Source organism: Gadus chalcogrammus, chromosome 18 (genome assembly GCF_026213295.1).
Source record: "Gadus chalcogrammus isolate NIFS_2021 chromosome 18, NIFS_Gcha_1.0, whole genome shotgun sequence".
Classification (NCBI taxonomy): Eukaryota; Metazoa; Chordata; class Actinopteri; order Gadiformes; family Gadidae; genus Gadus; species Gadus chalcogrammus.
In genome coordinates this window covers 12,708,534-12,732,071 of record NC_079429.1, presented here as the reverse complement: position 1 = coordinate 12,732,071, position 23,538 = coordinate 12,708,534, and the positions used below count along the sequence as shown (strand labels likewise).

Here is a 23,538-nt window from a genome sequence, read left to right as displayed (position 1 = left end):
TAAATATGTGCTTTAATTCGTTAATTCACTAATTCGTTCGACCTGTGGCCAAGATGAATCCGTCTGAAGCCACTAACTGTTGAGCTCGTTCTTACCGGCAAGGAGTACAGGAGGATTCCGAGGAAGAGCCCCACGATAACCAGGAGGATCAGCATGATGAAGAGGCATCTGAAGCGGCGCCACACGATGAACTTCATCGCCTTGCAGGGGCTGGTGAACCAGAAGAACGAGGTGTCTGGCCGACTGGTGGAGGAAGCATTCACTCGTTATTCAGGATGACTGTGAACTAAGAAAGGACTTTAAACTCTTATACACCGATGAGATGTTTGAAAAACGTAACAGGTTTTATACACGTCATGATCCACCGGACACTGGGGTTCGAACCTGAAACCATTTGGCTGACAAACCCCCCCCCGCTGGACTTTTCACAGCTGGGTGAGAGCATGTGTGTCGGGAAGCGCCTCTACTTACTTGGGGGGTTCTAGTCTGGGGTTCATGTTGGGCTCATCCCGGCCCTTTCCAGCCGGTTTCTCATCGGCATCCTCATCACCCACGATCTCCAGCGTCAACTCCACCTTGCCCTGACACACACACACACACACACACACACACGCACCACATTAGGGCTTACCATCCAACATTTATTTGCACATTTACATTACTAAGCATAATAGTTTGTCAAAGCAAATCTTGGCATTCGACTGCAAAAAAACAACTTGTGAGTTCTAACCCTGAACATTGATACAAGATTTCTGGGCCAATAGCTTGATTCAAGACCATCTGTCAATAAATGGACTATTAATGAAATAATAGTGTGATTTACAATGCAGGAACACGGTTCCACGATCAATGAAGACTTGAATGATACCATGAACATATAACAACCCTATAAGTTACCAGGTTGCTAAGGCCATCATACAATACCTCTACCAGCCTGGTCTGGGTTACTATCGATCACTCTTTACTCTCTTTTCTCTCTTCCCATCATGCACCGTGAATAACCAAACCACGCCCTCTGTACTCACGCCCAGCTCCTTCTTGCCGTCCTTGTCGATGGTGCAGGGCCACCAGCCGCGCACCGACTTCTGGGCCAGCAGGGACTGGGCCTGCTGAGACTTGCTCTTGTCCGGGCCGCGCTCCATCATCTCCATGCTGCACTTCTCTGGCGTCTTGGCGGGAGGGATCAGGGAGCGCAGGTCCAGCTCCACCACACCTGACACACGAGGGAGCCCGTTAGCTCACGAGTCGAGATGCACAGCGACCTGTGTCTTTCGTATTTTTCTTAGTTTATGATGTGTTTATATGTGTCCGTCTGCCTGTTCTGTGACGCACCGACAGTTATTTGTAAACAAACAACGTTTCAAACAACCAGTAAATATGTACCCAAGTAATCGTCCAATGAGAACTTGTCGTTGTCCCATATCTGAACGATCAACTTGGGAGGAATCCTGAACTCTGATTTGTCAAGATTCCAGAAATGTTCCTGTTTGGGAAAAAGGAAATGAAACCTTATAATCATATATAATACATGTTATGTTGCAGTCTAGTTATCACGCTGGGCTCTGTGTCCCACGGGGGAATTTAAGGTAATTTCCCTCAGGAGACTAGTTACATTGGACGTACCTTCTTGGAGACCAGACAGAGCTGCTCCGCGGGCAGGTAGTCAAAGTTGAAGATGAACCTCCAGTTGAAGTTCCCGTCTCCGTCCAGTGACCTGTAGTGGACGTCCGTCTTCTGCTTTTCCTCCTCCATGCCTGGCATCCAGCTGCAGGGTCAAAGGTTACACCATGCCATAAGTGAAACTGAAACTGAACATCCCGGGCTTAACACAACCGAATACGTCTGTGTATATACTCAGCACCGGCTCTGACACCAAAAAAATAAAAAAGGGTTCAGGAAATAGTGAGACTTCTGATCGATCTAATACACAAACGTTTTAAAAGGGGCAGAAGAATGTCCATGCGTTTATGGAGTCATGCACCATGACCTGCTGAAGGTTTAACCACATTGACTCCGTCTATGTGCTTTGCAGACGTACCCCTTGACGTAGATGTCACTCATGTGCTCTCCGGTGATGCTCTTCTCATCAAGGGTGACGTCGGTGGTGTTCCACACGATGACCCGCAGGATGTTTCTGAAAAGTTAACCAAAAGGGAAAACCTTTGCATTAGTCAATTTTTTTTTCCTTGGTTCTCAAACCGTACTGAAAATCAGTGTCAAATCAGATCAATTAACAAATAAAAGAGGTTATTGAAGGGCAGCTCATACTTCTTGGCCTTGCGTGGGGTGATGTCAAAGGGAGGGCCGGGCACGCCCAGGCTCTTGGGGAAGACGTCCACCCACATTTGGAGTCGTCCCTGAGAGGAGACACAGAGCAGGGGTCATGGAGAGTTCCTCAGGGTCACTCGTTTAGGATAAAGACATGAGCACAGTTCAAGGTGGCGCTGAGGGGCAGGACAGCGTAGCGGACAGGGTGTTCGACTCCCAGCCGATAAGAACTGGGTACGATTCCCAAACAAACCTATAGGGATCCTTGAGTCAGTTCTCCATCACCTGTATATTCCCTGTCAGTGGCTTCGGCTGATGGACGCAGCTATTAATTAGACTCAAAAGGAGTAGTAAATACTGATGATGAATGAATGCAAAATGATTGAATATGTCGATAAAACTAAATATTGAAATAATTATGCATCACATGCTTCATAACTGCACTGCACATGTTCAATAGGGCACGGGCTAGAGAGGGAGCGGGGTTTGTTTGATATGGGCGTGTCTCTGCCCACCTGGGAGAGCAAGGGCTGGAAGCTGCTGTACAGGGTCCGGGTCTCAACGTGCTCCGGGACCAGCCCCTGGGTTCTGAGCACGTGCAGACACATGCGCTCGCGGGCCGGGCCCAGGTGCTGGTGCACCTCCTTGTTGGCCTCTGGATGGAACGTTTTCGGGAAAAAATTCAAGTCATTGCACAATATCTTGAATGTTTCTTCAATGTTGTAAAGCTCATTGTAACATTTTTGAAGTTTCAAAATTCTTATAAAAAAAAAGGAGAATTGAATCATAAATTCTTGAATGACAGAACTGCATTATTGTTTTTTAATTCTGGATAAAACACTCTATGAAATGAATGACTGGTCCTTACCAAACTCGGCCAGGGTGTAGTCTCTGCCCATGAAGGTGAGCGTGTTGCCGTTGTCCTCAGTCCTGGGTTTGGACAGCCCTTTGAGACGGGCCACGTTGTCCAGGATCTGAGACGGCTTCATCTGGTCCCGCCACTGGTTGACCCCAGATCTAGAGCCGGGGAGATAGACATCACACCACCGCCACCTGGCACCACCCACTACCGGTGCTCTGCTACAGTGTCGTTGTGCTCACATGCAGTAGGTCTGGGGCAGCCCGCAGTAGGAGTTGAACCGGGACAGGAAGCGGTTCTCCAGGTCTATCACCGTCTCGCCCACCTTCTCGTCCCGGGTCAGGAGGTCGTAGTCGTACACAGAGATCTTCAGGTCCTTCTCCTGAGGCAGGTAGCACGACATCTCAAACATCCTGAACAGACAGAGAGGATCATGCGTTACGGGACGCATCTTTCTGCCCGGCGACACATTCTCAATCCTCCTGAACTTCTTCCAATCACTTACTTTCCAAACACAGGGTTGGTGTTGTTTGGGACGTAGTGGTCACTGTCATCGATTCTGTTCCTCCCGAGGGTTATCTTAATGTATGGATCACACTGAACAATGGGGAATTAGAAAGAAGCTTTTAGGTAAAACACAATTGATCCTTTAAAAAAAAAGAAAAAAAAAATATATATATATATATATATAAACTTTTTAAACTAGATGCTGTGTGTGAGTGTGGCTGTGTTTATGTGTGTGTGTGTGTGTCTGTGTCCCTGTGTGTCCCTGTGTGGGTATATGTGTCCAGGTAGCTGTTCCCATACCCTGCCGTTGTTGTCTTTGGGCTGCAGGTCTATGGCCCTGATGATGTAGACCCGCACCAGACACTCCTGCGGCCCGCTGTCGGGCAGCTCTCTGAACTGCCTGGGCGGAGCCATCACCCCGGGGTCATCAGACAGGGGGTACACCCTGAAGGAGCCCTGGGACAGCCAGCAGAGAAATTCATCAGTAGACCGCTCTATGGACGGTGTGCGCTCTGTCGATATGTACTCAAAGCACACAAATGTGTATGCACGGATACATGAATATATACATACATGCATACTTGTATGTACAAATACATACATGTATGCATAAATACATACATACAAGCATACATGTATACATACATACATTCATGCACACTAACACACAGTATTACGAAAACAAATACCCTCTGTATAATATAAGATTGCTACGGTTCAATTGGCGCGTCCTAAGTATGATAAAGGATTCACGGCCTTTACCTTGAACTCGCCCACCACGTCGGGGTCGCCGTCCTTGCTCTGCTTCTTGCCTCGCTCCAGCTTGAAGGTGTCGCAGAAGTCCGTCAGCCCGTTGAACTCCGGCAGGTCCTCCAGTTCGTTGTCGTACGCCTGTGGATTATTAGTTAAATATGCAATAAGAAGGGTTGAGATCGAGAAAGTGATAGCCAGCTTGTACTGTAAATTCACTTTGTTGTTGTTAGCATTTTGGCCTGAATTTAGTGCATCGCTGTGTATCTCTTGCACATCTGTCTCTGAATATATTTACCTTATGCGATGGTGATTCCTAGAGCTACACACAACTCTGACGGGTGTTGTAAATTCACGTCATTGCTCAGCCTCACTTCTAAGCCACCTTGTCTGAAATGGACTAAGTATAAATACACATTGACATGATGGGAGCTGAATACCTCCAGCGTGTCGTATCCCTTCTGCAAGTACTCTCCACATCGCTCCCGATCTCCCATGGACGCGTAGAACTTACTCCACCAGTCCTCCGTCTCCTTCTCCTAAAGACCCAGGTGACATCTTTAATCCCCCAGGTTGAAAAACAGCGCCCTTTCAACTGTGAAAGGTGGTATATCGATAGGTACATCACCACTATTGATAAGCTCTTAGGAACCTCATTAGGTATTGTGAGCTCTCACCTTTTCTGCAATCTTTGGGGAGGGGAAGGCCAGAGCACAGAACAAAAAGGGGACGAACAAAATGACATGTCAGGGACTAAGCGACAACATTATCGCAAATGAACAGGACATGGTGAGTGATTTTAGTGGAGTCAAAAAACATCCAGAGATTACAAGCAGATCTCTTAAAAATTGATTTTGCTTCAATTCGTTTTGAAAATGATTATGAAGCAAGTTATTTGCTGTTGTGAAGTAAGTGTTCAGTGCACAGTGTCAATATTGGAAATAAGCGGTGGTCCAGAAGAAGGTGTGATTAGCGTGATCTCAGCGCTCTTATGCCATTGGTGCCCAGCCGTGTGAATCAAAAGACTATGATAAGGTAACCATACATACAAAATGGGAAGCAGGGGTCGCCATTTTGTCGAGTGCGGCTGACATACTGTGCATAAACTGGAAGCCAGAGCAAAATATATATACGATTTGATCCTAGAGTCATATCTTGTGTTGGTGAATGTTATGCAATGCAAAAGAGAATTAATGTGTCGTAAACCAGGTTTACAACGCATTTGTGCTGAAACTGGGGTGAACTTATGATGACATAATTATTAAAAGTGTTATTATTCTGATTCTTATTATCATTATTACTGAGTTAGTCAGGCAGGAGGGGTGAGCTGTTTACCTGAGCCTCTAGCAGCGGCCTGTTCTCGTCCATGGAGATGGAAAGATGAGGGGCAGTAGAGGACATCAGAGACACTGGGACATACAGGGAGAGTGGGACTCAGCGTTTGTGTTCGCGAGTGTGTGTTGTGTTTACCTATGTGTGGTAAGTGTGTTGTAAAATGTAAGTTAAAATAATTTCAATTAAATTATATAAACTTTACTTGACATACAAATAAACACATCTAACACAATATTATGCAAATAAGTGCAAAAATATGAAGAATATATAAATATATTTAGCCATTTAAAGAATAACGGTGACAATAAAAGCGAGCTCAGCGTAGCGCGGGCCCAGGCTCTCTGGCCGCTCCGGTCGGTCCTTGGCGGGCCCCTCCCACTCACTCTTGTTGGCCATGCTGCCCTCGGCGGTGATGACGTGGGGGTCGCAGCGGAAGCGCTCCAGGGACGAGATGGTGCACTGGCCCACCACCGGCTTCCTGCCGAACGGCCGGTGGTCGATCACCTTCAGCACGATGGGCGGCGTGTACATCTCATCCTTGGGCAGGTACTGGAGGACGGAGGGGAACGTTTACATATGAGGAGAGGAGGAGGGGGAGGGGGGGGGAGGCAGGAGAGTGTTGTGACGTAGTGGACCTTGACTTCCTGTATAGTACTTAGTGCAATCCCCAATGGGCCCGTCTCCATAGACTTTCTGTGTAGTCATCCCATAGCTAGAGATGGCTCACTATTCCTATGGAGCATCTGCTAAATGACCATATTTTAAATAGTATTTTTATTTTACATGTTTTACGTATATTAGAGTGTGAATATCTATTCAGTCATTTGGGAGTTGCTTTTATCCAAATTGACTCACAATGATTACAGATGCAGGTCATTATGGAGCAGGTGGGGCGGGAGGATGGATGTCTGGACTAAAGGAACCCTACAGGCACATGCAATTGGCTGACCATCGTCAAGGGGGCGGAGCCAAGTTGCTCAGCTGAGGAGCTGAGCAACTTTTGACGCCCTTTTCCCACATTCTTATCCCAATGCTTAAATTGAAAAAAATTTCAGCATCAGATGTCTGGCGTCACGTCAGGGGAATTCCCTGACACACAGGTGTGTGTGCGTGTGTTCATGCGTGCGTGGGTGTATGTGTGTGTGTATACGTGCGTATATGTGTGCGTGTGCGTGGCCAGTTCTGCCTCACCACTTGTATGAAGAGCACGGAGCTGGGGAAGTTGGGGCTCTTCTTCATGTTCCTGATGACGGCCGACTCCACCCTCTGACCCCCGCACTCCACCACCAGGCTGGGGGAGGCCACGGCCGCCAGCTCGTAGGGCTTCATGTTGCGCAGCCCCCACACCAGGATCTGGACACACGGACGGACACGGATTAACATGCAGACAGACGGACGACCGGAGGGACGTGCAGGCGGACATGACGTGAAGAGACAGATGCTCGGATATGCTTCTATTAATCTTGGACAGTGTGTGTGGTCTGTGTGTGGGGTTATTGCGGGCATGTGTTAGTGTAATCGTGTGTGTGAGGGAGTGGGTGAAGGAGCAATTGAGTGAGTGAATGCGTGTGTGTGTATCTTAAGTTTCTTTCCCACATAGTTACCGGTAAATTCTTGGGAAAACAATCATGCACCACTGGTTATTTTCCCTATTCAGGCAAGCCAAGTTATGGAACAATTTCGTCTTGCACACTTTCACACATGGCATAGCAATGGCAGAATAGATGTGTGTGGGTTTATATGGGATATTAATATGTGTGTTTACGTGTGTGTGTGTGTGTGTGTGTGTGTGTGTGTGTGTGTATGTGTATGTGTGTGTGTGTGTGTGTGTGTGTGTGTGTGTGTGTGTGTGTGTGTGTGTGTGCATGTGATTTAAGTGAGAGTTTGTGTTTATGGGGTATAAGTGTGTGTGCGTGTATACGTGATATAAGTGAGTATGTGTTTGTGATATAAGGGAGTGGGTGTGTGTGATATGAGTGTGTGTATGAGGGTGTGAGTGATATACGTGTATGTTTGTGTGTGTGTGTGTGTGTGTGTGGTGTGTGTGTGTGTGTGTGTGTGTGTGTGTGTGTGTGTGTGTGTGTGTGTGTGTGTGTGTGTGTGTGTGTGTGTGTGTGTGTGTGTGTGTGTGTTACCTCCACAGCGGTGAGCTGCACTACAGGTCGTATCCCCTGCGGGACCATGTAGAGGTTCAGAGATCTCATTGGAGGAACCAGAGGAAGGTCTATCGGAGCATTCTGGAAACAAAGGAGCGAGGAAGTCAGGTCATGAACACAAGCCTCTTCCCTTTTTAGTCAGGAACACATTTTTCCGTACAATTGATATGATTAGTGTCTAGATCCGTGTTTAATTATTCTTCTAACTGCTGACGGATTTAATTCCTGTTTGGACAATTCTTGATGCGGGCGATAAGCAGTAAAGGTAAACATTATAAGATAAACATTATTATCCCAAAGGACAATGGTTTGGACAAACTAAACCAAACATTTAACCTTTCATTTGAGACAAACAGACAAGAGAAGAGCAAGACAACCGATTTGCCTCTTGGCCTACATTTAAATCAGCGGGGGGCGAAAGAGTGGCCCAGTGCGATGAGAGCCTGTGTGCCTCTTTCAGCTTTCACACACATTGGACATAATGAATAAAAATAAATACAATAAATCAATTGCATCAGAGTATGGATCGCTCCTCTCTCGGACCTTGTCTTTGAGGATGAGCTCGGCTGCCAGCAGGGCCTCCCCTGCCCTGTGACCCTTCTGCATGATGGGGTACCACAGCAGCTTGGGGGTCCTGTCCCCGTTGGAGCTCAGCTCAACCAGGGGAGGGAACACCGTCCGGCCCAGCAGCTCATTGTTACCCTGGACGACGCAAACATCAAACAGATGCATTCATGTCCTCAAGCATCCAAATGGTTATAAATGTACTCGTCTGTCGTCTCCGGGGATTCAAATCACTTTACGTCTAATGAGCTCCAGGAGTACCATCCACAAATGCATGGTTACAATAAAAGGCAAAATATGATAAACTTCTTACTCGACCTCCGTCTAGAGGTTCTATAGCTGCTCTACCGGACACCTGTTGTGTTTTCTAAGCTGCAACTTGTTCTTGCTGCACTTTGCTGTAAGTCAATCATAGTTAGAAAACTTCTGCTAATTGTCTGAATCTAAAATGTCCTGCTGTGCTTGTCTTTTATATATTTTGTACATGTGGTACATAGCCCACAAAACAGACAAGGTGTGCCTCCACCAGTCAACCCACCACTTGGTCATAGTCGTAGAACTCCAGCACCACTTTGGGGGGGTCGCGGGCCATACTCTGAGGGTCCCCGTAGATCTCCAGGTCGTTGAAGATCAGGGTCTGGTCCCAGGTGGGGTTCAGTGTGGACTTCAGCTTCTCTGTGGTTTTACTCAGGTGCAGGAAGGACACGTGTGCAAACGGATCTGTGACGGCATTGGGAACAAAGGGGAAAAGTACTTCTCATCCCCGAAGGTATTGGGGTAGAGCACCAGGGTCTGCACTGTAGCATGTAGTCATCCGAGAGCAATATGTCTAACCTGTACATTATCCGTTAATAAAATAGTAAGTATGACACAATTACAGGAGCAGTAGGCCATATTTCTGAACAACAATAAAGTAAAAAAAATCATTATGAAAGTACTATTATTATACCACCAGGTGTGAGTGTGATTAGCCGTTAGAAGTGGGAGTTTCCACCTAGATGTATGATGGATAGATCCACTGTCCACTGTTTAGGCTAGTAGGCTGATCTATTCAACATAGGTGATCTATTCATCTAGGTGGACACGCCCACTTGTGATGTCACTAAGGCACAGGAAAAGGCATAAGGTATATAAGGGGCATTTAAAATAAACCAACAGAGGAGTCTCTGTTGGTCTTATGCTACACATGTTTATGTTACCAGAAAAGCTGTCTTTGTCCATGGATGCCAGCTCTCTTGCTTGGTAGACATACACACGGAGATGGTAGACAAACACATCTAAAAATAAAGGATAAAGCACAACTCTTTTATCATGAAAAACCCTACTTGGCAACAGTTAAAAATGCAGCATACATGAGAAATTCTTATATAAGTATAAAAGCGTATTGTGTTTGGGCGTTTGTGTAAACTGTGTGTGTGTGTGCGATTGTGTGTGTGTGTGTGTGTGTGTGTGTGTGTTTTGTGTGTGTGTGTGTGTTTTGTTTCTGCATCCCCATGACATGTGTTCATTTGGGTAGGACTTTGTTGTGGTGGACATACTGTCAAAAGAGCAGGACACAGTGGGTGTGTTGGCTCCGAATGCCTTCGTGCTGTCAGAGCTCTCCTTCTCCTCTGTGTTCACACCCTGCAGACACAAACACAACCCCACACAGCTAATACTCGCACCTATAAGTCAATATTAAAAGCTATATTTATCTTGTGGGCTGAACCGATGCCGTGATGGTCCAGTTTATATCATCCGGTTACCCCTGCGATTAGTTTCTGACCTTGTATTAAGCTTTGTAAATACATGGTTATTGCTTTGTGTTTGCTTTTTTACCTGGCTAAGCCTCTTGTTGCTGTACAGATATAGGGCTGGAGGTATATTTATCTTGAGGTAAAATTTTACATGAAAGACTAAAGGCTACAATATTTATTTCTCACCAATGCTCCCTCTAGTTTAAAGATGGCCGCCGCTCCCAGACGGTCTTCCGGTGCCATCTTTCTACTCCAGCGCCTGCGACGGAATGTATCCGATGAACGCTCCTTCCTGTGGAAATTCCAGCCAATCAGAGAAGAGAACTCCCAGCCCTCAGGGTCACCTCTGTCCCGTTTCTGTGGCCAAATGAAAAAAGTTGAAAAGAATGAACCAAAACTGTAAACAAACAAGAAAAATACATGAATCTAATTATATATGTAAATATGGCCATCTGAATTGATTTGTTACATTATTTGATATTCTTCATTATGTGTAATTAACATATTCATTTGAGTCTGGAGAAAAGGGATCAAAGTAGGATGATGATGCGAAAATATTGGTTGTTTTCTAGTGCGCACCTCTGCAGCGCCACCAGCAGGGGGCTCTGCCCTCTTGCGGGGGCGGACCATCCTTTTTCTGCGGTGGACATGGTACATCTTCTCCACGGGCGCCCATGACCGAGGCTTGTCATCTGTGGGAATAGTCACCCCATACTCCCATCCTGTAGAGGAGACCCAGACACATACACAGGTCACCATTAGCACAGACACACACAGACACAGACTCACACAGACACAAACACCGATATGTGGGTTAATAGTCAATAGGCAAGCATGCTCATACATGTTTTGCATGCCCTGCATTTAAAATAGCCTTTTTTGCATTTTTCTTTGCATGTCAAAGTCATGTTTCATTCCTGTTTCTTTCCAGTCTCATTCAGTCCAAAGCCTTTCTGACACACCGTTCCCGGTAAATTACCCAGCTCGTCCACGGCCCTGTTCAGGTCTGCTGTCCACGCGTCCTCCCCGGTCCACCCCTCGGGAAGAGCAAACTCTTCGAGACTCTGGTTCTTCTCCCCGTTCTGTAGCACAACACACAACACAGATAACACACATGAACCACAACACACATGAAACACAACACACAACGCACACAACACACACAACACATGACAAAAGCTTTTCATGGTAACGAAAAGTAGTGAGTTTATCGTTTGTCTGTGAATATTGTATTTAATCAATGTTTGCTGGCAAGTATAGCACATTCAAAGTGTGAGGAGCACTCAGTGCCTGTGTCAGCCATTATGCAAATGTATATGGAAGACCCATTCACAGAGAATAAGCGTGTGTGTGTGTGTGTAGTTCAGTGAGTAGGGTGCATGTACAGCATGTGTGTCTGCAGTTTATACTGTGTGTGCCGTGTGTCTGTCTGTGTGTGTGGGTGTCTAGTGTGCGTGTGTAGTGTCGGTGGGCACGTCTCTGTGGGTGTGCACGTGTGTGTGGCTGTGCATGTGTCTGTGTGTTTGCGTGTGTACGTGTGCATGTATGTGTGTGTGTGTGTGTGTGTGTGTGTGTGTGTGTGTGTGTGTGTGTGTGTGTGTGTGTGTGTGTGTGTGTGTGTGTGTGTGTGTGTGTGTGTGTGTGTGTGTGTAGTGTGGCTGTGACTGCCTCTTACCACATCAGTGTAGTGTTCTGAGGCGGGCTTCCAGTCCCCTCCTGGGTAGCGGGTCTCGTTCTCAAACACCTCGTCCATGAACTCTGTGTGTCCTGCGTCCGCCTCAGTCAACAGACTAACACCAAAAAGAAAGACAGAAACAAACTTGACCTGAATGTGATCGATTCATGTTACGTGAGTTTATTGTGTACCCTTTTAACAATAGAGTCGTTGCAGCCGTCATGATGACAAACATGTCCAATATAAATAATGATTCTTATGGTCAGAAAAAATGTTTTTATTGGCAGGACAGCTTTGGCCCAGCCTTGATTTGTCTGATTAAATTGTGTTTTCGGGCCTGAGAGGAATGTTGTATGCAGGATGAGTGCCCTTCAGGGAGCTAAAACCATGTCCTGTATTTATATTCAGAAACAACAAGCAGCTTCTCTGTCTCTACTGTTGCTGAGAAGTGTTATCCAAAATGCTTTTTAACCGAAACTTCAATAAACAAATCCTGAATCAGAGAGTCTTCAATCTCCTATCATCTTGTCACAGCATCAATACCATATGCAATCACATTTTGCCCGATTGGTTATAGTAGTATTTGTATGTATTTTTTTTTCTCCTATTTCTTGCACATTTTCTCAAAAACAGGAATGCCTGTACTAGTTTTGAATGGCAGGTTATTTATGTATTTTTTGAAAAACATATTTTGTCTGATTTTATTGAAGGTATATTTTGTAATTTTTACCAAAAAAATGACAGCTCACCTTTTCTGGGGATCGACAAACAAAAAAAAACCTCCTCTTCCAACTCCCATCCCCTAGGGGGCAAAAGGACTGCTGTTCGCTGAATCTTGCAGTGAACGTCTGATAATTGTAGCGGGCACCACTAGTTACAGGGTTCCCCCCTTCACGAACAACCAGCCGTGTTTCAACTTCACAGAAAAACAAAAAACAGACAACATTTTTATCAGAGGTGCCCTTTTGTTTCACCCACCAAATGTTAGAAACCACCATTAGGACGAGACACTATTTGCTATTAATTGCATTCAATATAATAACCAAACATATATTATTTTCTCAGTTTTGTGCTGAGAGGAGAATCATGAAAGTAGAGATTGAGAGGATGGGATGAGGATAATCAACATTGATCTGCTCAAAAGAGAGTGAGGAGAGTGAGGAGAGGGAGAGAGAGAGATGGGAGAGGGCAACATACCAACTCAGCAAAAACACTGAAAGTTCCCTCTGAGAAGAGGTTGAACTTCATCTCCTCTGAGGACAGGCCAAGCCACATGTTGACCCTGATCTGCACCGGCACCTTGAGCCCCTTGTTCTTGTCCATGGGGTACTGGGGACAGGATGGTACAGGACACACATATGAGTCATGCATTCCAATACCTGAATGTGGGGATTGGCTATGCAAACATCTCTCTTTGCGGTTTTGTGGAGTCATTTTCATAACATTTGTATGACTGGTGCATGTAAGAAGAACATAGTATCTGCTCTTCATTTTTCTTACAACAGAAATTCTCACCTCTTGTTTCACTGCTTATTGAGAAATATGAAGACAAAAATTTGGAGAAAGTAGGTGCGTCCCCTTGGGTATAAGACTACTTTGTATAGGACTGCGTCTCAGTCTACCTGCATCTAACCTCAGATGCAGAATTACACACATTAGGGGCCAGCTGATTCTTCCGGTGAGTGAATCAAACACACTGACTGACACAAATCATACATTTAGCTGTCTTTTGTGGACGGTTGTTGTTTCATAAATTAAAGTTGCCTGTTTTTAAATGCTATTAAGAAAACCTGAGCTGACAAAATACCCCATGAAAAGAAACAACTGGAACTAAAACTGAAACTAATCAAAACTAAACTCAAAAATTGCATTTTCAAAAACGCAATACTCAACCACACATATGAAGACGGTACATATATACCTGCATGAAGATGGTCTGAGTGTTTCCACAGAACTGCCCACAGGCCTGCTCGCTGTGCCTGGAGAACAGCACCTGGTGTGCGGGGACTCGGCTGTAGGCCACCCTCTTCTCCCCTCTCAGCATCCAGATGAACACGTCTGGCATGCTGTTCTGAGGCTGCAGGACCACGGATCGCCATAGCAACAGATGAGGAGGAGGAAGAGGAGGAAGAAGATGATGATGGAGACGTTGATAAAGAAGATGATCCAAAATGAATGTAGATCATGGTCGTGGGCGAAACACAATGATTACATTTATAGGGAGAACAATGGTTGTCCATCACATTTTAGCTATGTTAAGTGTCTTACAGCACTATCAAAATTAAATATATCCTTTTTATTAATACTATTATTAATAGTTATATAGCAGTCCTTACTTTTAACTAATGAATTAAAACAAATTAATTAATGAATCAATTGCATATAGTGCTTTTCAAGATACCTAAAGTGATTAACCATAGTGTGTGTGGGTGTTTGTGTTTGGCAGGGGCGGTTATAAGACCTCTATTCCCTCTACTTATTCCTGTGAAAATCCCCCCCTAAAGAGTGTTGAAGGCTCACACCTCCTCAGCCAGCTGTGTGAGTTTCTCCACCCAGCCCTCAATGTCTGCCACACAGTCTCTGATCTGCTTGGTATCCTCCCTCATCTGCCTGGCTGCCCCTCGGATGGTTGCCATGGCGCTGTCTCGGAGCTTCTTCAGCTGGAGGTCCAGAGAGGTCAGGTGTGCCTGGCCCACCAGCTCGGGTAGTGGATAGCTTTTGGAGGATAGAAGGGACATGGTTGGTATTCACTATTTAGTCGTTTATCAGATGCTTGGATAAAATGTGATTTATAGTCGCTTCAGATGCAGTTTTATTAATGCGTATGCACAGGGTAGAAATCTGACTCAAGGATGCCTACAGGTAGGCTTAGGATATTGGGGATCCAACCCAGTACCCTTTGCCTGGGAATCGAACCCCCTAGCCATTACAACACACGGCACCCATAGAGTTCAATCAAATAAAAAGATGGAATATTATTTGTAGAAACGCAAACCTAAAAGAAAACAACAATAATACAAACGTCAGACACATTTTCAGTTGTGTAGTGATTTTGCATCATCCCCACACAGGTATGAGCATAAGGCAACACAAGCAGTGTTTACCTTTCTAGGTCTTCTTCAAATTGAGTCAGTAACTTCACCCAAACCTCCACCTGCTCTCTGTCTGAGGCTTTGGCACTGATGGTGTTTTTAAGGAGGTCCAGGTTCGATATCTAACAGAACAGAGAAGGGGAGGGGAAAAAATAGAACGTCAGAAGGAATAATTACACTGTAGAAAACTGCACCGGGAACATTACAAGTATTATAAATATACCACGGAACACCATAGCGACCATAATCTCAAGGGCTGATGTGGTTTCAGATCTAAAATACATTTATCCCACTTTGAAACAGCGGAATGATCCTTAGTGTGTAAAAGATGGGTAGGGACTGCTTCCTGACCAGGCGCCGGGTGATGAAGAGGATGATGTTGATGGTGTCCAGCCGATGGGAGATGTCTTCCCAGAACGAGTTCACGACCACCACTGGTTTGGTGGCAGCCCAGGGCAGGTAGTAGTAGTGGTTACCTGTGTGCATCAACATCAATAGTTACACTTAAGCTCAATTCAAATAAATAATGAGTTTAGAAGAGCTGACGATGGGTAATGTCGGCTGATTAACCGAATTAGAAACACCTAAAGTGGAGTGATAAATGTATAGTTAGTCCCCGTGTTGATATTTTTTGTCTAGCACATTTCATATGGTATACAGACTCGAAGACTCTTCTGGGAACATATAAAAACACTACCAACCATGGGGTGGTTTAGATAGACCTTCAGAAACAATTACATTTAAATGATGGTTATATTCAAGTTACAATGATAATGGTATTAAAGGAAAATCAAAAATAAAATCAAAAAATGAAAGTCAACACACCAATTTGGAAGGGCCCTAAAACCTGAGGCAAATAAATAGGTTTTTAATTTTGCTTTTAAATTAGTTCACTGATTGGGAAGATCTTAATTCAGAATGTAGGGCATTCCAGAGTGTAGGGGCATAGTGTCTAAAAGCAATCTAATTTGGAATTGAAAAATAATAATAACTAAAGAACTACTGCCTTACTGACCCTGAGGTCAATGAGTAGGAGTAATGACTATGACATATGCTGGGGTCGCATGACTCACCGTCAAACACTGCACAGCTGTACTGGGTGGTGGAGGCGAATGGCTTGCAGGTGTTGTCCAGTTTGTTTCCATAGTTACCGATGCTGACCTCGAACTGGATTGGCTCGCCAGGATCGTGGATCATGCTGGCATTGTGGAAGACCGCACAGAGGCAGTACTTCCTCCTTCGCTGGTATTTCTAAAGGTGGAAAATGTCCAAGAGCAACGGGGGGGAAGGGTGAGAGGAAGTAGAGGAGGTACAGGATGTGGAAGATGATGTGAATATTTGACAAGAGGAGGGAAGATAGTGAGATTTATTTTCATTAATTTCTTTCAAAACATAACACTTAACTTTTGTATCAAGAATATGCTGTTTTTCCAACCAACCAAATAGAACAAATTGGTGATTTGACTGAGAAGCATCTCCCATGAACCCCCACTTTAGTCAGACTATAATAGTGCAATGTGGGAGGCCCAGGAACCTGTATCGTACCACGAATGGTATGCACATTTTTTCAGCTAGAACACATTTTCAATGAATACACAAAAAAACTGATGCAATAGTTGGCTGTCAAAATGTATATAATATGACTGACTGTTAACTTGAAAGTGTTTTGCAGCAAATACAGCTGGAATGGTGTTTGATTTTGATTTTGGACAGTCCTGGCCCTCCACAGGACACAGCTGCCTACGCCTCGGTCCCTTCCACGTGATGAAAACACCAAAACAACTCGCACAGAGACCTGAGCCTGGGGAGTAAAGGACTTTGCGGGTGTACCTGGGTCACCAGGATGTGGTCGCTGCTGATGTCGTCCACAGCCTTGTCTGCTTTCCCCTCCAGCTGGGTGGAGAGCTGAACCAAAACCCTGCCCCTGTAGGCCACACCCTCTCCCTGCAGAGCACAACAACGTGTTAGCCAATCATCCTTATGGCTGAGGAACGAGTGGAGAAGGGTGGGACTCCAGTACAGAAAGGTACTGGCTTTACGCCCGATTTTCCAGTCTACCAGTAGGCCCCCTTAAGCAAGACGCCTGACCCTACATGTTCGTTCATGACTTGCATGTCATGTCTGTGCAAGTATCTGAACTCACTATTAGTCTCTTAAATGATGCAATAGAACTACATAGCATGCTGTCTCACAAATCTGATGATGACAGCGACATGGATCGTCATGATCGTCTTCTCATTTTTGTTTGTGCAAACACAAACTCTGCCAGCACTGGTTGACTAAGCGGCCGTTGGGACGACAAGCTAAAAGATCCTGTCCGGGCACCATCGGCCTTAGACAGAGTGTCAGGCGGCTTCTGAAACCTCCATCTTTCCGTTCGCCGATGAGTTTCTCTCCAGAGGAATATCATAAAAAACAGGAAACTCTGCATAACTCCACCCGTCCCGCTTTCTGTCTCCCCCCAGATGTTTGGCTATTTCCTTTAGCTCTCTCTCGGTTAAATCAAAACCCCAGCAAAACCTCCCTGTTTGTTCGAGTCCCTGCCCACAGGCAAAGTTAATGTGAATGTGTTACCAAAAATGTGTTTTCAATTCCTTTGATCGCCGGGCTTGTCCCTACTTTCGGCCCATCATACTCAACCCTGTTGGCAGTTCCCTCTCTTGCTTTGATGCACTGTCTCACAGTGACAGAGCCATACAACAAGCAACACCGTTATTCTCTCTACCTTGCCATAGTTGAGGTCGGCATAGGGATCAGGCAGACCCGTGAACTCTCTGGGGCTGCCGTAGAGGTTGATGTAGCAGGGCCCGAAGGCAGGCAGGAAGCCCACCTCAGACTCCCCTGTGTTGGCTAAGGAGACATCGAGAGAGGGAGAGAGAGAGAGATCAGTGTAAACGGGATGAATTGGTAAGAGTGTAGAGGCACGGTAAGCATTTGGTGAGGTGGCTAGCATTCATGGCATCGTGTGAGGGGGGTTAGCTTGGTGAGGTTGGGCCGAAGCAGACCAGGTGCGAGGGGTGGATAAATGGAGGGGAGGGGTGCAGGTGAACTACACATGCACCGGCGGGAGGTTCACACACTTAAACTCAGCACACACAAATACAACACAGCACACGACACACGTTTGAATATGAGGTGCTATGAGGTGCTGGAGTTGCTCAGAGCGCATGCATCACATCTACACACGCATGCTACACACAGCAAAGAACAGCGCTGGCAAAGATCGACCTTCGTTAGACGTACAATCACCGTTTCCTGAATGTGTGTCTATTCCAGGAGAAGAAGGAGAAGAAAAAAACCCACAATAAACAATGCATCTATCTTTCATAAACCGATAGAGTAAAACAGTTAGTAAATAGCAAGGCAAGAATAATAAAGAAAATCTAAATCTTTTATTTCCACACAATATATCAAGTCTTGACTTCAGGACACCTTTTATATGAGACATAGGCCTTGTCTTATGAATCTCTCAAAGAATCTCGAGTGAAAATGGTTGTGAGACCATGGTTGCAGACAGAGATGTTTTCTCAACTGTGAAAACCATTGAAGTGGTACTCAAACCTGTCTGAAAATGCCCATGTGAAGTGGGTAGCCCTTGTAAATTGCCCCTATGATTAAACAGGCTGAGATGGTCTCCAGCGTCCATTGTACCAATCTAGATACAACTGAACTGGCATTCAAAAAAACTTGTAAAATCCAGATATTTCCCTTGTGTAAACAGGGCAATTGTGTACCGCAATCCATTCATGTTTTGGTCGTTGCTGATCTATAACATTCACATGTTTCCTGATAAAGGACCAGCGCCCTCATGTGAAGGACCGGGACGGGCGTACCTTCGATCTCCCCTCCAGAAGAGGCGATCTTGGCCAGGTTCAGGTGGGTGGTTCCAATGGCGTCGTTCCGGGTCAGCCGGTCCCTGCCGGCACGGTAGTGATAACAGAGATCAGCTGATAGCATTCAAATGACACCGTACTCTCAGAGCTACTCAACATTTGACTACAGTTCGATTCCATTATCTGTGTGCATTATCTGCCCTTTGTAGATTTAAAGCAATGTTAATGCTTTGGGCGATTGGGGGGTGGTGGTGGTGGTGGTGGGGGGGGGGGGGCTCGACACCATCTGTGTGATGACAACTGTTACTGTTTTGGCTGGCTTCCTAGATGTGAGTAGCCTGATTGTTATTTCACACACAGGTGCTTTATGATAAACAGAGCCGTGCCAACAGGATCTGGGGCCGGTGGGGGGGAAGGGAGTGGCCCTCGAGGTCTGAGTCAGAAGGCTAGCGTACGTCTGCGACCGGGACATGGTCAAGGTGGGGGGAGGTACACACATGCACCTGCGCAGCATGCACACATGCACAAGCACACATGAACATGGACTCGTGCGCGCGCAAACATGCATGCATGCACATACACATGCATAATGGCACATGCAACTATACAAGCATTGACACCCCAATACACACACACATTGACACACACACACACACACACACACACACACACGCACGCACGCACGCACGCACGCGCACACGCACGCACGCGCACACGCACGCACGCGCACACACACACACACACACACACACACTAAGATAAGCTAAACTAAACTAAGCTAAGCTAAGCTAAGCTAAGCTAAGCTAAGCTAATGCATTGGTACAAGGAGGTCAGGAGGTGGGACATTTGATGCATTTCCACATTGTGGAAAAACTGAGAACATTCTTCCTCAAAATCCTTCCTTTTACAATAAAGATATGAGTGGGGCTAGGAAGACAAAGTAAATGTAGAAGTGAATCTATTATTATTGTAACTTACCAGTCCATTATGGTCAACTTGATGCACTCACACATGGAGGGGAACTATAGAAGGAAGTGATAAAAGGAATTATTATAATGCATCCCCTTTTAGTCTACAGGAGCTATGTACTGAGGTGAAGCCTCACCTTGACTTGAAGGCTCAGCACTTGGTTCCATTCTGGATTAGCGTTCTTCTCCATGACGGAGGTGCACAACTGCAGAGACATGGACGGGGTTCAAGTGTTTACTAAATTGTGATGCATTAATCGCTGCTGTGACCAATTTTTTAAATTATATTTTAAATTCTTCCATCAAAGCCTTCTGGTATTACTCCTAGTAGTGCCATCTTTGGATTTTGGTTAATTTTGTGTAATTAAAAGATGTGCTTCACTGAATATTTCTTCCGATCCTGTCCTGTGAAATGTCTCTATTCATTTCAGTTTCCCATCTGCCTTTTATATGTAGTGTGTCATTCAAATTTCTGCCAAATGTGATAAAGATAACACATCCATTTCATATTCCAATTCCCTATTTGTGATTTGATTAAGAACTCTTCAATTGGAGCGGGCTCCTAGACTTTACCCCTTTCTTTATGTTTCAGGAATTTTAGGAATTTAAGGAATGTGTATGTATATATGAACAGAACAGGCTGAGGGGGTACTCCAGTTACCTTCTGACCAGCGAAGGAAGCCTCCAAGAAAGGGTCCACCAGGTTCTTCTTGCCCGGGCTTTCCCCAAAGATCCCCTTCATGCTCTGGAGGAACGCATCGTCCACTGTAACGGAGGGAAGGACTTAGGAATCCTGGCATAATGATAATGGAGGACATCAGCTGAAGCTGAAGACACATGGTGATCTGATGTCGGTTGCCTATACTGGTACTCACTCTGGGGAACGTCCTCCGCCCGGAACACCTTGAGGGACAGCGTGGCCCAGCGCAGGGCCAGCCCGGCTGGCAGGAGCAGGTTACTCTCTATGTCATCCTCCTCACCCCCGGCCTCCCCTGTATCAACCTGCAGGAGGCAGAGCGTTAGGGAGAGAGGGGGAGGGAGAGGCGGGGAGAGTGGCAAGGAGAGATACACAGAGGTGGGGAGAAGGGAGATGGAGAGAGAGAGAGAGAGAGAGAGAGAGAGAGAGAGAGAGAGAGAGAGAGAGAGAGAGAGAGAGAGAGAGAGAGAGAGAGAGAGAGAGAGAGAGAGAGAGAGAGAGAGAGAGAGAGAGAGAGAGAGAGAGAGAGAGAGAGAGAGAGTTTATTAACTTTATGATGTTTGATTGCAATAACGAAAATATCAACCTAAAACGTGCACACACAAACTTTGGAAGGAGAAAGAAACAGAAGGAGAGGGCCAGACAGAGAGGCGACTATAGGCCAGGAGGAGGGATAACATGGCCGGTTCACACAGGAAGGAAAAGAGGAGGAAACAGGAAGTACTGGCCGAGGGCGTTAAAAGGGTCTGCCCTACCGGTGGTTCGTCCCCTGCTCCAACGATGAAGACGCTGACCTTCAGGTAACCTTTGGCCCCGGAGCTGTGGTCCTCTGGGTCGCTTAGCAGGAGCCACTTTCTTATGACACAGTGGGCTGAGCACACACACACACACACACACACACACACACACACACACACACACACACACACACACACACACACACACACACACACACACACACACACACACACACACAGACACACACACACACACACCCAATAAAGGTGTATACGCACAGCCATAAGAAAGTACAATTATTATTGAAATTACTCATTAAGCATAAAAACCCAGGTGGAGTTTTAAGTGACGAGACAAGCCTTACCAGGTTCATCATAGACGTAACCAACGTCCACCTGCATGGTACAACACAGGAAGTCATTATATGGACTCATAGCACATATCATCTTCATAACTATTTCTGCTGTCATGATCTCCAGAGGGAGAGAGATAGAAGGAGAGAGGGAGAACATACCTTAAACTCCCCCATGAGGGCATCCGCCCTGAGAGAGTAGGAGTCGTACACCTGCAGAGAGGAGGGCATCACTTACATGCGATTTGACCCTATATTCACAGAGAATGGAGGATACATTGCTTTCAGGCTGAGCAGAAACTTACACGAATGTTGATGCTCTTATCAAACAGCTCTGATGGCAACATGTGTACATTGTAGAAGAAGACCTGCAGAGAAATGTTACGTTAATGTTATTTTAGTTTATTATGCATGCGTGATTTGCAGGTCTTTGCAGCCTGGGAAACGGGGCTTTGAGATGCAGCAGCCTGCGTGGTTATAGAGGGGTACCTCATCGAAGAAGGGGTTGTTGCCTCTCCTTATCCTCGTCCTGTGGGTCTCTCCACTCACGTTCACCTTCACCACCGGTTTGACGTTGTTGCCTAGCAACTGACGGCCCTCAATCACACGGACACGGATCTGACAAAAAGAAAACAGACAAAAACACAATAAATTCATTGATAAGCACTCTTTTTGACCAGGGCTGCGAAAAGAGATAGATTCTAAATCCCTATACATAGAGTATTAAGCAAGATAAATTATATCTTAAAGACGCTTTTAATACCATTATTGGATTTTCAGTCAACCATGTATTGTAATCAAAGACCAATACATTACACATTTCAAGATTCAAGATTCAAGTAAACTTTATTTATCCCTATGGGGCAATTAAAGAACTCCCCAACATCCCATCTTTATAAACTAAAGTTTAGAGAGGAATATATTATCATATCAGTATATATTTTACAGTCAAGCTAACGATGCTAACACACTAACCTGGAAGTCCTGTGGTTTGTTAGCCAGGTGACTCCTGGAACTCCGATCACGCCGCCGGAATGCTACTACCCCTCCAGAACCTCCAGCATGACCGGGGGGGCCCGCGTCAGTCCCCTCCTCACCCCCACCACCTCACAGACACAAACACCATTTTTATTAGATTTTACATGAATCAAACCGTCACAGTGAATGGTCTTAAGGGCTCCGATACTAAGTCTGAACACTTAGTTGCAACGTCAATATTAGCTTTTTAATGCAAAACTGTCTTTTCATTTTCTTTCTATCATAATGCATCATAAAAATACAACAATGAGTTATGTCCTGTTCATGACACACAGTGTTGAGCTGAGCGGCGATGACTTTGCAAACAAAAGACCAGTTTAGTCCACAATCACAAAGCCACCAGTGGCATGGAGTGTGACCACAAAAATGTTTACCGGAGTCCACCATGGTATCGCCCCCTCCCTGGGGGTTAGCGTTGGGAGGTGGGTCATAGGCGATAACCAGGTCGATCGTAGCCTAGGAGGAAAAGCATTCTGCTGTTTAATCATATTAAATGCTTGTACCCGAAGTGGCTTACTTTGAATTCAGACACATGACACCATTCATGAGCAGGTTGGAGTTACGGCATGTTATGCTCAAGGAGGGCAGGAGGAGTGCGTACATTGGGTATCGAACCCAGTAGCTTTCGGCTGGGAGTTAAACACCCTTCCCACTGGGATAGTATCCTGCCGCCCCTTGACGTTCTTTCTAGTCCTTGATCCGTCATTATTGTCATTGGTTAAGGATGAAGGGAAACAGAGAACTTACCCCCATGCTCTGCCCGTCCTCACTGGCCAAGGGCACATTTTTGGATGGCAGGGAGGTGGACTGGCCCGCTGCAAGATCTTTCAGGGAGACTTTTGTAGAGCCAAGGAATCTGACGACATGAAATCACAACATAAGTTATGAATATTCATTGCCGTTCTCCTGAAATACTAAAACACTAACCATGCTCACTCTTCACTCTTCACTCTTTGAGCATAGCCTTGAA

The 23,538-nt window shown here is 45.6% G+C and overlaps 1 protein-coding gene across 1 annotated transcript in view; it reads right to left on the bottom strand.

Annotated features, from left to right (window-relative positions):
• LOC130370870 (myoferlin-like) overlaps nucleotides 1–23,538 on the bottom strand; it is a 29,710-nt gene that overhangs the window by 440 nt on the left and 5,732 nt on the right. The window contains 52 exon segments of the mRNA XM_056576387.1: nucleotides 96–243; nucleotides 472–581; nucleotides 1,026–1,213; nucleotides 1,384–1,483; nucleotides 1,624–1,765; nucleotides 2,039–2,134; nucleotides 2,269–2,357; nucleotides 2,784–2,923; nucleotides 3,137–3,285; nucleotides 3,370–3,540; nucleotides 3,633–3,724; nucleotides 3,935–4,090; nucleotides 4,397–4,525; nucleotides 4,825–4,923; nucleotides 5,062–5,073; nucleotides 5,720–5,793; nucleotides 6,103–6,268; nucleotides 6,911–7,072; nucleotides 7,855–7,956; nucleotides 8,419–8,577; nucleotides 8,978–9,159; nucleotides 9,639–9,716; nucleotides 9,978–10,062; nucleotides 10,362–10,532; nucleotides 10,755–10,897; nucleotides 11,155–11,257; nucleotides 11,851–11,965; nucleotides 12,600–12,628; nucleotides 12,631–12,662; nucleotides 12,665–12,739; nucleotides 13,044–13,179; nucleotides 13,772–13,927; nucleotides 14,373–14,565; nucleotides 14,955–15,064; nucleotides 15,294–15,418; nucleotides 16,016–16,193; nucleotides 16,773–16,886; nucleotides 17,668–17,792; nucleotides 18,186–18,209; nucleotides 18,776–18,858; nucleotides 19,754–19,797; nucleotides 19,881–19,949; nucleotides 20,405–20,508; nucleotides 20,619–20,745; nucleotides 21,196–21,311; nucleotides 21,543–21,573; nucleotides 21,693–21,743; nucleotides 21,836–21,898; nucleotides 22,020–22,148; nucleotides 22,506–22,636; nucleotides 22,943–23,024; nucleotides 23,316–23,424. Coding sequence (XP_056432362.1) covers nucleotides 96–243; nucleotides 472–581; nucleotides 1,026–1,213; nucleotides 1,384–1,483; nucleotides 1,624–1,765; nucleotides 2,039–2,134; nucleotides 2,269–2,357; nucleotides 2,784–2,923; nucleotides 3,137–3,285; nucleotides 3,370–3,540; nucleotides 3,633–3,724; nucleotides 3,935–4,090; nucleotides 4,397–4,525; nucleotides 4,825–4,923; nucleotides 5,062–5,073; nucleotides 5,720–5,793; nucleotides 6,103–6,268; nucleotides 6,911–7,072; nucleotides 7,855–7,956; nucleotides 8,419–8,577; nucleotides 8,978–9,159; nucleotides 9,639–9,716; nucleotides 9,978–10,062; nucleotides 10,362–10,532; nucleotides 10,755–10,897; nucleotides 11,155–11,257; nucleotides 11,851–11,965; nucleotides 12,600–12,628; nucleotides 12,631–12,662; nucleotides 12,665–12,739; nucleotides 13,044–13,179; nucleotides 13,772–13,927; nucleotides 14,373–14,565; nucleotides 14,955–15,064; nucleotides 15,294–15,418; nucleotides 16,016–16,193; nucleotides 16,773–16,886; nucleotides 17,668–17,792; nucleotides 18,186–18,209; nucleotides 18,776–18,858; nucleotides 19,754–19,797; nucleotides 19,881–19,949; nucleotides 20,405–20,508; nucleotides 20,619–20,745; nucleotides 21,196–21,311; nucleotides 21,543–21,573; nucleotides 21,693–21,743; nucleotides 21,836–21,898; nucleotides 22,020–22,148; nucleotides 22,506–22,636; nucleotides 22,943–23,024; nucleotides 23,316–23,424 — 5,797 coding nt within the window.